A 13,522-nucleotide genomic window follows, 5' to 3' on the forward strand; every position below is an offset into this window, starting at 1 on the left:
CTGGAATGCTGTAACATGATCAAGTGGAACACTTGGATGAGAAATTTCTATAAACATTAAAACCGGCATTTTAACTCAAAATGATTCATGGCATCTAAATAGTTGCTTTAGCCATTCTTGCAGAATGAGTAAATGCAGACAGTGATTTATTGATGTATGTTATCTAAAAGCAGGTCAGAGAGTACTTGGCCAGTCAAGCTAAAGCTCTGCAACTACTGGACACTGGAGCTGTGTTGCTTAGTTGCATGTAGTGACTGTTTTTCAAGGCAATCATGAAAAAAAGCTTGAGGCTTCTTGCACTTTAGATAAATGGTATTTTGCAATTTCTTTTTAGATTACTTATTTGTTAAGAACTCACTTGTGAAGGATGAAGGTTACCACAAAAACTACAGCATTCAGACCAATTTGACTTTTCCATACAATACACTTAACGTACATACCTCCTCTCTGTTTCCTTCTGGATCTTCTATGAAGACCATCAGGTCACCCTGCCCAGCACTGATGGTGTCCACTGTGAAGATGGCAGGCTGCTTCACCATGTTCCCATGAGGCTCAATCCCTGTGAGACAGATAGAGAATAGCACATTAGCTGCTGCCACGAAACCCAGAAGACAGTTTGGAGGCTACCCAAAGGCTGTTCAACCCATTCTCCCTTGCAAGCCACCAGAATCAGTTTCCCCAGACTTCTGCACATCATGTCTTTATCCTCTGCCCACAGCATGATGCTCACAATAAGGCCTTCTCTTACAATGCAAGTAGTTTTAAAAATTGGTTGAATCATCGGCACTCAACTCATCTTACAATCTCTGACCAAGTCAGGAACACAGCTGCTATCTGGATTCAGGTGAAAATCAGTTACCCTGACAGGGACTGACGGTCACTCCTGCTGCTGGCAAGTGCAGGGCTGATGCTGACAGCAAGCAGGATATGTGCATTAGAACTGCTCTTTAGGAGCCATTCTGCTTCACACAGTTAAACGTTTAAATGTGTTGTACCACAGGACGGGTGACTAGAGAGGCAGGAGAGACATTTTTGGAAGCATTTAGGTGAAGGCATTACACTAGAGCCAAGAGTAAAATACTTACTTTAAGCCAGACAATTTTTACGTGTACTGCCCCATCTTACTCCATTTTCAAAATCCAACAGTACAGACACTGCTAAGATTTACTATTCTTTGAAATCTGCTCAGACTACCTGGCCAGAGTGTACACTGTACAAATGGCATACAGGAACCTCTTAAAACAGTAAAAATCTTGCTACTCTGTGTGGTTTCCACTTAACTTTTAATCAGTTTCCTTATTCTCCAGCACAGGGCCTGCTACAGCACGCATTTACCAGCAGGATTTCATCATTTCTCTGTACACAGTCCCAGGTCGTGACATCTGTCATGGTGGTGTCAGACTGAGTGGGTGGAAGAACTTCCCAAAGTTGCTGATTCCAGACTAGCCCAAACACATCCATACCCTTCCGTCCAAGGCAATTACTGCTTGGCTGATTCATAAAACCGTGGGCACTACTGCTCCATAGCACAATTAGTGGAAAGTGCAATGTCTGATTGATTATAAAGGAAGTGGTTGTGAACAACAGAATTCCTGAACTTGTTTATCTTCAGAAAACAGTAACTTGAGAGTAATGCAAGGAAGACCATGTTTTTGCTAGGAAATCTGAGCATTCTGATAAGGTGTTAACAATTGACATATTCATTCTTTCAAACTAAGCCCTAGATTATCACCTAGCTGAAACTGCTACAAATTTGCTCTGTGTCTCTCCAGTCCATCCCACAAGCATTAGGGTTAAGTAGCACGCCTTCTGAAAGCATAAGAAGGATTGATTATCCTCCTCTGAAGACAATTTCAGCCAGGACACCATTAGTTACAACACTTTCTTAGCCTACACTTCATCTTCTAAATTTTACTATCTTATCAGTAGCCTGCTTTGGACGGTTAAATGAGAACTATTCCACCACTGATGACCTACACAACTCTGTACATCCCCTCTGCAGGCTCATTTCACACCAGCTCTACACATGGCTGTCCTCAGCACAAACCCTCACGGTGCTCAGGGTGGTGTGCTACAACTAAGACTCTTGTTGGGAGGTTATGAAGAGCTTACATGAAAAAGGGTAATAAAAAGAGCTAAGACTGACCCACTTAGCACTTGACAGTCATCTTTTTCTGGAAGCATGAAAACATGTTTCTCACCTGCCCAAAAGACCCTGCTCAGTCAAGGATTGAGCCCCTTGCTGCTGGAGTCACCTTCCAGTTCTGACATATCTTAGCAGTCACAATTATCAATTACTATATTTAGTGACTCTGTTTTGTCAATTAACTTAATGAAAACATCAATCTTTCAATAAGAGCCACTCAGTCTAAAGTAATTTTCATTACAAAGGTTCCAGAGACACATGAAAGCAGACAACAAAGTAATTCCAGTTTTTGAATGACTAAAAACATGACTAAAGCCAGACTTGACAGACTGAGGCAGGCTGATCAGTCGTTTACACATTTGGGGCCTGAAAAATGTGTCTGTGTATTGTGGTTTGCTGTGGAAGGCACCAACAAAGGACATAAACCCCAAGTTGGATAGGTGCTAAATCCACTCTGACTGTAGGAGCTGCTCTTAAGTGCATAAATAAAGTCCGTGTCTCTTCATTCCACTAGTTAAGTTTCAATGGAAAATCAAGTTTAAAAAATCCCAGGCAAGTAAGAAAACCAGAAAAAAAAAAAAAAAAAGGAAAGTTTTGTTTCTTTCCATTTCACTCTTGTACACCCAATTCTGAAACACACTCATTCTAAAAATCTTGAAGGACCAACAGCAGCCCACAGACGAAAAAAAAAAAATTAAGGTGGAATGGAGAGCCAAGTATAATGCTGAAGAGATGTCTTCCAACATGCCAACCGTATTCAAGGCAAAAATCTGTTACTTATTCAGTTGTGACTGTGCACCAATCTAGAATAGAACCTCATCAATAGTTACATGAAATTATCAATTTAAAAGGTCAGTTAAAAATAAGAATGCCTACATAGATCTACAGTTGCGTAAGCACCTATGGACAATCAGCAAATTCAGCCTTGAGTCCTTCCAATCAGCAAATACAGCCTTTCTAACAAGGCTCAGCACTATTTAATGTCTCAAGGGCTACCAACCCATCTTTGTACATGTGCAAAGTATTCAACACTATCAATCAACTCAAGTAAGTAATTTAGAATTACCCCACTCTAACACATATCAAGCGTGGGAAATGGAAAACTGTCTCTACAGAGAGCCTGCCAGAGAGACAGTGAGGTGATGAGGTTTTTCTTCTTTTAAGGAGTGCTTTATCACAAGAAGCATTCACTGCTAGATCATCACCCATCAGCAGCAACACTGCTGTTCTGAATTCCACGCCAAGATTGTTTTAGCTCCATATCATGCTACTTCTTCCAGCTGTGGATGGGAGGCTGGCAGCTTGCAGAACAGGTTCAGACTGGGAAATTTACATGTTAGAACTAGGAGTGCCTTCTGGACTATATCCATGTGTTTCTGAAACCAGGCACCACACCAAGAGTATACAAGTGAAACTTTGAAGTCAGTTAGTTACAGCAGGTCTGAAGTTCAACATAAGCAGAAAACCCCACCCAGCTTTCTGAAGAGTTACTGCTCCATGCAGCTTCAGCTCACCAAGTCCTTACCTCTGCCATAAGCCCTTGCTTTCTTTGGATTCAGTTTGGGTTTTAAAGGAGCTCCTGGTTTCAGCTTGGCTTTGGGGAACTGGGACAGGTAAGTCATCACAGAGTGCTCATCCACATCAGGGTGGATAATTTCTTCAGGGGTAATAACCTGAAAGACAGTGCAAATAAGCATATTGTAGCAGTGCTTGGTTACCGCAGGTCAACACAGAAACAGAACTATGACACAGACTTAGATTTCAAAACTCCCACATGCTAATGGGATTTCTTACACTTATTTTCCCTTTGATAAGAAAATCAAGAAGCTCATTATTGTCCCAGTGTGGTTTGGGGGCATTTTGTGCCTTGATTACTAGGAGTTCTCAGGAGACTGCAACAAGCTTAATGGTACCAAAGCAAGACAACAGCAGTTCCCCTTGAAAAGTGACATGGGGATAATTGATACTGAAAAAGTTAGAAATTCATAATCCTGCATGCTTACAGCTCTGAACTGCAAGGCTTGCAAAGTAAAACTTGTGACCAGTCTCTTCTCCTGCTTCCACAATACAAGGTGCTTCAGAGACTTCTGGAACTCTGTCCAAGTTTATCAGCATGAAAAGAATCCAGTTTGTAAATACATTGCTCTCTGTTTGAACATTATCATCACAGGTGATTTCCTAAGCCAGTCAGTTTTTCTTCTGTGGAATTCAATGCAGCAAAACAAACTCACACCATGGACTAACATGTCAGGCACCACCATATAGGTCCTTTCCTCCTGCCTTACATGCTGCAACAGCAGCTGTCTTCAGCAGAGACACCTACACAAATACAACCAGAGCTCTGAAACGTAATAGTGTGTTTCATAACAGTGCACCCTTTCTCAGGCAACTCTACATGAGTTAAGAGTAACTTTTGAAAGCTTCCAAGCAGCTTCACCTGCTTTCCTGAATTTAAACTCCACCTAATCACAAGACCAAAGCTGGCCACTGTGCTCCCCACAGGCAGCCCATGTGTTGCTGGCCTTACCTGTGGCACACCCAGCCAGTCATCCGCTTGCTGCATGGCTTCCCGGGCATTGTCCACGGGTTTCTTTGGGTCCCAGGTCTCCCAGTCAGGGCACAAACCTGCAAGCACATTTCAGTTATTGTGTGTTATCTGCCAAGGTGCTTCCCTAGCTGAAGAAACCAAATATAAACTCCACATCACCTTGCCTTACACTGCTTCACAGAAAGACATTCAGAGCTTTGCAGAAGTAACCGAAACAAGACAAACACATGCTGCTTACTGAAACAACTCTAAGGCAACAATCAGTGTAGAGTCATAGAATGGTTTAGGCTGGAAGGAATCTTTAAAGATCATCTAGACCGACCCCCTCCCCCCTGCAATAAGCAGTGACGTCTTCAACAGAGCTCTGTGCAACCTGACCTTGAATGTTTCCTGGGATGGGACATCTACCACCTCTCTGAGTAACTTGTGCAAGATACCACTCTAAATTTAGCACAAATACATCTACCATCCTTAATGTTTCACTGTTTCTCTTGCAGCATATTTGGTAAGGAAAATTTCAACTGCTTGCCACAGCAGCCTAGATTGCTTAGATGAATACCAGCAATCCCACTAGCAAGGTTGTTTTATTAGAAAGTGATGAAATTTTGCCTTTTTCACACTACATCAAATTATTTGCCTTAAGCAGCTCAGTCTCAGCTTACTAAACACTGAAGTTTCAGTTAGCGTGCAGTTCTGGCTGCTCTGTACTGCCTCTGCAATCCTAGTTCAGGAGAACACATGAAGTCTCCCACTGCACCCTGAAGTTGAAAGGTTGTTGGCACTTGCCGTGGGAACAATCCTGTCTTCCATTTAGGAGCCAGCATTTGTGCCTTTGTCCCCTGCACCCAATACAAAGCTTTATGGCGCCTCCCATAATGCAATCACACATTCAGCTACAGGCCAGAATTTCTCTTAGCCAAGAAGTTTAAAACTTGCTGCTTCCTGCAGCTGGTCTCTTTGGACTCTTTTGGTTTTCTTGAAAGCCTCATTCCAGTCTCAAGCTCAGCAGTGAAAATCTCACCTAGGAAGAGCAGCCACAAGATAACAAGCAAGGAAAACACTGGTCATCAGAACAATGGACTTACCTGGAGCACAGCTGTCAACAAGAGCACCCAGTGCTTTGCCATCCTGCCAGTTCTGATTGAAGTTTGTGATTGGCAAGTAAGGAATTTTGTTCTGGATCCAGCCCAGCAGCCTCTGCTTAGGGGTCTGCTTCTTTGCATCATCATCACCTTCATCCTCCCACACTGGCATAGAAATGGAGTAATGAAGGATAAGGGTCCATATCAGGCCAAGGATCAGCTTTAGGTTTCCATCAACTATGGCTTTACTATCTGGAAGACAAAATACATACAACAACTGATTACCTGCCATTCTAAAGAAAAGAGGTATGTTTTTAAAACAATGGGCCTTCACTAATGCAGGTAATCAAGGACAAGGAAACTGACCCAGGCCACTTGCAGGCATTTGTTCAGGTAGAGACACCATTCCTCACAGGAAGCATTAGACAGGACAAAAAGAAGAACCAAAGGACTCAGTGCTCTCCAGTTGTCACTTGGCTTTCAGCTTTATGATCTTAGCTTAGGAGAAGTGGCAGTTTAAGATGTCTAGTATTTTGATTTGGATAAGTACCACCTCATATTTCATAATGGCATTTGTATCTTATGAAAAAGGCCAAACAGCATGTGATGGAGGTCACAAAACCAGCATCCCAATAGGCATGATACACTCCAGGGCATAGATAAAAGCATTTTGGAAACAGCATTCGTTTGTCTCCCACACACATCAGTAATTTGCCTTTAAAATGGTAGGGAATAAAATGCTATGTAGTGAAGACAAGCAAACACAGAGTTTGGGATTGGTCTGGATATATCAAGACCTGTGTACGATCAGCAAAGTGGGCAGTGGAAGTCCATGGCCAATCCTTTGCACCATCACACAAGACATCATCCCCTCACACTACAAATTCAGAGCTACAGAAAAGAACAGAAGCTTTGGCTTTTCCATATGATGCTCCAGCTTATGAAAAATTTATCACCGGAGTGGCCATGCTGCTGTTCTGCTTTAAGACATACTATGGAGCTAAGTTTAAGGCTGCTGGGTATCAAGATCAGATTTTCATAAGCAAAGTCTGCAGGGGCAGGATGCCTTTCTGGATCAGTTTGGCCTTGTGAAGTGACCACTACAGTTCCGTGAATTCACGTGCAAGTTACTTTAGCTTTAATGAGTCACAGATTGAATGATCTCTGTTACAATCTGTTATTTTTGCTTTACTGATTTGTCCCTTATTAAACTCTTGAAATGTTGAGGCGTGGGTTTCTCACACCTCCCTCCCTTTGAGCTTGTAGTTGTTACTCAGGTTGTATTACACTGCTAACAGCTCCAGTTTTTTCAAGCTCACCCAAATCAGAGCTCTTCTGTTTCAGGATGCTCTCAGCCTGACAATTCCTCTTATTCCCAGTAGAATGTTACAGCACAGCATTTTTTGGTTCTTTCCTCCATTTCAAGTGCAAGCTGTTACAGAAATCCCTTTTCAGTCAACAGAAGTTACAAGTGACCTGGAAACTTCTATCTACTCTCCAGCTCCTGCAGCATATGCTGGAGTAAAGACAATTACAGCTGCATAAACTCCCTTTCATGCCACCAGAATTATTGTACAAAAGTCTTACAGAGTCCTAGCTAGCAAAGTAAAAGTGTTCTGTAACTGGGCTGCATTCTCCAGTTCACATCCAGAGAGTTAACAGGCAAAGTCCTCCAAGGTGACCCTCCTTGTGTCCAACACCCACTGGGCATGCCTTACCTGCTCCTCTTCAGCTGTGGAGACCACAGCAGCAATCCAGCACCATCTTATCAATGCAAAAAGATCTACTAACTTTCAAAACAAGTGTTTATACAGAATAGTGACCAAGAATAGTAATCACCCTTTAACCCAATGCTCAGGCAAAGCGGTTAATATTTACATGGTTTCACAATAGAGCAGTATGTCCTAAACAGATAATGCTGTAAGTTAAGACCTTGAAAGGCTTTTGGACTTTCTGGATAGTTAGTGTCTGGTTTCTACCCAGATTGATTTGTATGGGATTTTTTAACACCACTTTTGACTAATCTTACAGGATTACGATATGTGTCTGCCACTTGACTGCTCACTGCTGATTACACATCCAGTCCAAGATACACAATAGATAGCTATGGGGTGATTAAGCCCTACTGGGTTTTAATTACAGGTTCCAAGGTAAAAGTTTACATCACATAAACAGTGGGTTTCCTAGCAACAACTAAACAAGCCCTACTGCTACCCTTTTCTGTCCTCTTTCCAGCTGAGATACAAACAGGTCAGTGCCTTCCCTCCCCCGTGCCAGCAGCTCCTTCATCCCACTCCATGGCACAACTACCAGGTCACACTGTGGTGCTGGAGCACACCAATGGCCAGCCCATCTCTGCTCCAGAAATGCCTCTAAGCTTCAGTTTCAGATTTATATCGACATCGGCATTTTTACTAGAGGGACACAGCGATGATTTAGTACGCTACAAGCATAGCTCATTTCAGAAAACTATCCAGCATTTTCAGGGAGGAATGCCAGCAGGACAGAACCACCTTGAGTACAATGCTACTCACACATTACTCGAGATAAGGAATGGCTCATTTTATATTTCTAGCACATAAATAATGTCTGTATGTGGTTACACTGTCGTTACTGCAGCAACCAGCTGTGTCTTCAGAGCTTCCCCAGCACCCCACTGCCCTCTCCAAAGGCACAGCTGGGCTGTGGTCCTTGATCTGGGGAAAAGCAGCCTGTACAGGCTTCACAGCAAGACCAAGAATATCACATCTCACCAGCCTCATCCAGAAAGGCTGGGCACAGGGCTGCTGCCCTGATGACAGGAAAAGGTCATCACAGGAACAGGACAGCTCTTCCTTTCTGGGGTTGGTGCCACTGCCACGACTGCACTTTGTTAGCAAGTTAGCAAGCTCTCACAGCCTCCCAGCTTCCTGACAGGCATAGGGATCTCATGATGTCATTTTTTCCAAGCTAAGGAGGAGGGTTTGTCTGCTTTCATTTGGGGTGGGAAGTAGGCAGAGAGAACTCCTGGGCAGGACAGGAGACCTTATCAGCACCCAGCAGAGCTGCCCACATGCCCTTCTCACAGGCACCCCACTCCCAGCACTGGCTCACAATCTCTATGACTGTATAAAAGAATCCTCCACTTTCAAGAGAAGACCAAAGTCCAGCCCAAAGCACGCTTAGCTTCCATGTACTGCTGTAAAGCTCAGCTCCACCTGGGCACTCAGGCTCACCAGAAGAGCTTCTTCTTTAGAGCTGCCTTTTTCATTAATTGACTAAAAATATTCCGTGCATCTTGGGCTTTAAAAGATGAAAGTGACAACCAAGAAGACATGAATCCATTCAGGTCCATTCAGGGAGCATAGAGCTGGCCTTGAGAACACTTTGTACAACCAAATTTGCAAGCATCCCCCACCAGCTCTGAGTGCACACTAAGTGTAATACTGCCAAGGTGTAGGGATAGTGGAAAAAATAATATATTCCAATGACACTTAAGCACCAACAATCATTACTGCAGGCCCTGCTTGTACCCCAGCTCAGCTGGATTGCCAATGAATTCCCTCTATTCCCTGGTCTGCTTCAAGACACTTTCTGGCCATTTCAGGCTGGAAAACAGATTACATAAACAGCAGATTTCCACCACTGCTTTCCTACAACAAAAATTACTTTTAGGCATACTTATTACTCACACAGTCAATGCTTTACAGAGCCTTTAAAGTCATGTTTTTCAATTGCTCCACTGGAGCTCATAGTAAATTTACAACATAGAGATGCACACTTGTATCAGTGCTTCTGAACCAAACAGCCTGGCCCTTGACAATTCATCTGCACCACCCCCAGCTACATTTGGCTTTCAGCTTCAATGAGTTAGGTGTACAGGAACAAATTGCCTGCCTTCAGCTGCAAGAGTGTGTTTACTCTACAGCACCAGCCATGTTTCCACAGATTAAAGGAGCCCTCTCCATGCAGGAGAGACAGCCACTGGTCCCTGCCTTCCTGTGGCTTGGAGAAAGCAAGCTGCTGGATCTCATCTGCCAAGATCATTTAGTGGGGTTGAAACAACTACTTACAGCATCACTGCAGACATATTTAATGTAATCTTTCTTGGAGAAAGCATAGTCATCTGCATAATTTGCTTTATTCATGTCATGGTGCTTATGATAACATCTTCAAGATGCCCTTACAGGTATGTCAGAGAGCAATGTTTGCTGGTTTCCAGTAGGAGATGTGTGCTTTGGAGATCAAAGTCCCTGCACAGCTGACTCATACTTGCTAACAGTCACTGGACTTCTACTTTCAAAGGGCACATTTTTATGGGAAGCCCAGGCATGAAGCAGGAATCCATACCACAGGCCTTCCCTCTTGCTTCACACTAGTACTTGGGAGGACTTTAGCTCAACTGGAAACAGGCAACTTTAGAGATGCCATCTAGATGAGCCAATGAAGGGTTTGGAAAGAGGGTTTTGTGCTAATTTTGGTGGGTTTGGGATTTTTTATTATTATTAGAACTAAGAATTTTGTGGGTGTGATATGCAAGTTCTCCTCCCACTCTTGCTGTGGACTCCAAAACTTTGAATGCTGTAAGGTTACCACTTTCAGATAGTCGGCAAGTTCTTAGGCTGTCCTAAACCACCAAGAAGCAAAAAACACAGAAATGTTTTAAGTTCGGATGTAACACAAACACTCCTTCTCACCTACAGTGTTCAACGTGCATTTTAACTTCAACTCTCCATCTCCAACTTGCTTCCCTCCTCTAGAGGTACCCGATGACAATCCAACATGAACAAAACAGCAGCAGCCGTCAGCAAGACGCAGCCCCCATTCAGCTGCAGGCAGGAGCTGTCTGCAGGGAAGGGCTGCTATCGGCCCACTGCTGAGGTCCTGCTGTCAGGGTGCATCTCGACATGACATACATGCTGACTGCTGGAAAAAACCTTCCAGCCAGACTTAAGCTGTTCTGCAGAATCAACAGTATTGAATAAGCAAGCACACTCTTTCTTAAAAAAAAAAAAAAAAAATCTATATATAGCCTACAACATTAAGTTTTATGTAGAAGTATCCTGCTTCCTTTGTTGTTCTTGGGTGAACAAGAAAACAGGCTGAACCAGAGCTCATTTGCTTCCATCACACCTCTGAGTCTAGATTGTAATTCTTCCACTTTTATTATCCTATTAACTAAGTGGCAACTAGCCCAAAAAATGGATTATGGCAATTCCATAAGCCAGCAGTACATACCACCAGTCTCAGTCTTGAAAAGGAACCAATTTTCAACTGCTCAAACTGATTTATAACTGTTGCTCTATACTAAAATACTAATATGGTATGTTACACTTGGACTGCTAAAAATCACACTCCTCAAAGCAAAAAGAGATGTCCAGGTGCCAGGGCTTCAGCTAGCAGTGTGACTAGTCTGAGCCAGCAATGTGACCATTTTGAGACAAATGTGTGTCATTTTTATGGCTTGAGTGACAAAAAACTTCCCAACCCAACCTACCAAGTAGAAAACGGCCAATGCTTGGTCCTCTGCATTTGTGCTTATAGCTGCCCCAGAAGCCAGTGCCAGAATTGAAACCTGGCACTGGTTGGAAACCTGCACATTTATCTACTCCAGCACAACTCCCTAGATTCTACTTGGAACACATGGCTTGAACAATATGACCTTTATTAGATCTATAATTGTACAATAAAAAAAAAACCAAAAAAGCATTATAAACAAGATTCTGACTAGTATCTCCTGCTCATGTGCAAGTCTGCTCTGCATTCAGATTAAGCATAAGTACTACCCAAACTATGGCAATGTTCCTTGAACTCTACCCTACAGCAGAGCTGCAAGTCATTCTCTGCTGGACAATTAGTGGAAACAAGCTACCGAAGCAGACAGCTTCCTTACTAAATCAAGCTAGTCATACAGACTGTGGAAGTATTGCAAAACAAATGAAGGACTAAAAAGGCAGCTTTTGAGTAGTGAATTTTATTTTTTTTAAATAGTTTCATGGCTGAGGCTGCAGTCGACACAGCTTGTTCACTATCTCACAGAGCCATTTCAGAAGCTTAGCTGTTGATTTTCACCATGAGAAGTTAAACCACAACCAGCATTGATGTTTGCATCCACCTTCTCTAAAAAGTGGTCTTCCTCTTCATTTTTTTTGTCTTCCATATTTAAATTTTTGTTCTATGCATTATATGTAGGGAGAAACCAAATCCATGGTTCTCAATACAAAAAAAAAAAAAAAAAAAAAAGTCTCACCAACAGCCCTTACTCCTTAATTCCAGGCATGGAAGGAATTTTATATAGCACAAAGTTCATATCAATTATGGATCAGTTATGAAGAGACTGGAGGAATTTTAGATCTTAGTGTCTTTAAGTGTCTGAGCATTTCCCCACCTCTAGTTATTCTCATCTATTGTTAAATAGATATAGCAGCTATGGGACAGAAAAATTAAGCAATGATTAGGGCTTAATCTTCTGGAACAAAGAAAACACCACACTGAGCAGAGCCACATGCCAAACAGAAGTATGCAGATGAGATGGAGCTGAGCAAGCTGCCCAAGCAAATTCTTTGCTGAAGCATACAGTATGTGTTCACAGGCTTACTGTGTCTGCTAAAGACATTAGCAACATCCTCTGTAGGGATAATATGTCTTTAAATCAATTACAGGGATTCCTCTGTGCTTTGAGAACATATGCAACCATTTCCTCCAGTGTCCCTTAAGCCCAGGTCCATCCCAGCTCCTCAGGGCCAGCACATCGCTTGTGTCCTGCCATGTGCAGGCGCTCACCCCACGGAAGCACAGGCTGTGCCTATTGCACAGAGCTGGTTGAACTTGGGTCAGTTTTGTGGATCCCCAGCTGTGACCTGCCAGCCTCTAACTGCCACATGCTCCAGTCCCACTGCATCTCTGCTTCTCAGCAGCATTTGCAGGCAGCGCTGTGATCCCCAGGACAGCTGATCCTCAGCAACCAGCTTACTTGAGTCTCCCTGGGCTTTCAGCTCACCGGCTCCCAGCTGAGCACCCACGCCCTGCCAAGGTACAGCCACTCCTCTGCTCCCCTAATGAGCCTCAGGGATTTCATCACCTGAGGAAGTGTATCTTCAGGACGCCTAAGTGATACACCATGTACACTCAGAGATCCACTAAGCTTTTTACAAGGTAGGTTTTCCAGAGAAGGAATGACTTTTCACTGGATGGTTGTAAGAACAGAACTAACTGGTGATCTAGACATTGGCAGGAGGATGGAAAAGATAGTGTTTCATTTTTTTTTGCAAGGGACAGAAACCATTTTCTTCTAGGCTTACCAGGGTGACTGGTTATTAAAAAAAAAAAATTAGTAAGATTCCTTTGTGAGACAAATCTTCAGATTTGAGATATTAAACACTACACTTCAGAGGATTTTAAACTATTAAAATAGTGTTTACTTCAACTGCATTTGAAACCAATTGTGTCAGAACTTCAGGCCACTGTTGCATATATCACCCTGTTCCGCCTATTGGTGCATGCTGGACCTCTGGGCCTCTAGAAAGGATCTCATGAGGTGGAGCTGGCAACTGAAAAAATATGTTCAAATCCAGTCCTTTTAGTGTAGGTTTGGCAAAAAAAAAAAATATCACACAGACTTTTAATACAGTAAAGAATAAAAATAATCAAACCAGTGGAGCTTTCAGGAGCAAAGTACAGATTAAAATAGCTCTGCCCAACTTCTTAATAGGTACCCAGAGGCCACTCATGTCTCACATCCAGAAGAGAAAGGCATAACACAAAGCA

General features: G+C 42.9%; 1 protein-coding gene across 3 annotated transcripts in view; it reads right to left on the minus strand.

Annotated features, from left to right (window-relative positions):
• FLNB (filamin B) overlaps positions 1–13,522 on the minus strand; it is a 72,281-nt gene that overhangs the window by 41,273 nt on the left and 17,486 nt on the right. For all 3 annotated transcript variants that reach the window (XM_053953493.1, XM_053953495.1, XM_053953492.1), the window contains exons 2-5: positions 5,780–6,028; positions 4,674–4,771; positions 3,672–3,819; positions 441–559 (exon numbers count right to left, since the gene is read on the minus strand). In XM_053953493.1, the coding sequence (XP_053809468.1) occupies positions 441–559; positions 3,672–3,819; positions 4,674–4,771; positions 5,780–6,028 (614 nt within the window). The remainder of the gene's footprint in view (positions 1–440; positions 560–3,671; positions 3,820–4,673; positions 4,772–5,779; positions 6,029–13,522) is intronic.

This window comes from Vidua chalybeata, chromosome 12 (genome assembly GCF_026979565.1).
Source record: "Vidua chalybeata isolate OUT-0048 chromosome 12, bVidCha1 merged haplotype, whole genome shotgun sequence".
In the NCBI taxonomy this organism is placed as follows: domain Eukaryota; kingdom Metazoa; phylum Chordata; class Aves; order Passeriformes; family Viduidae; genus Vidua; species Vidua chalybeata.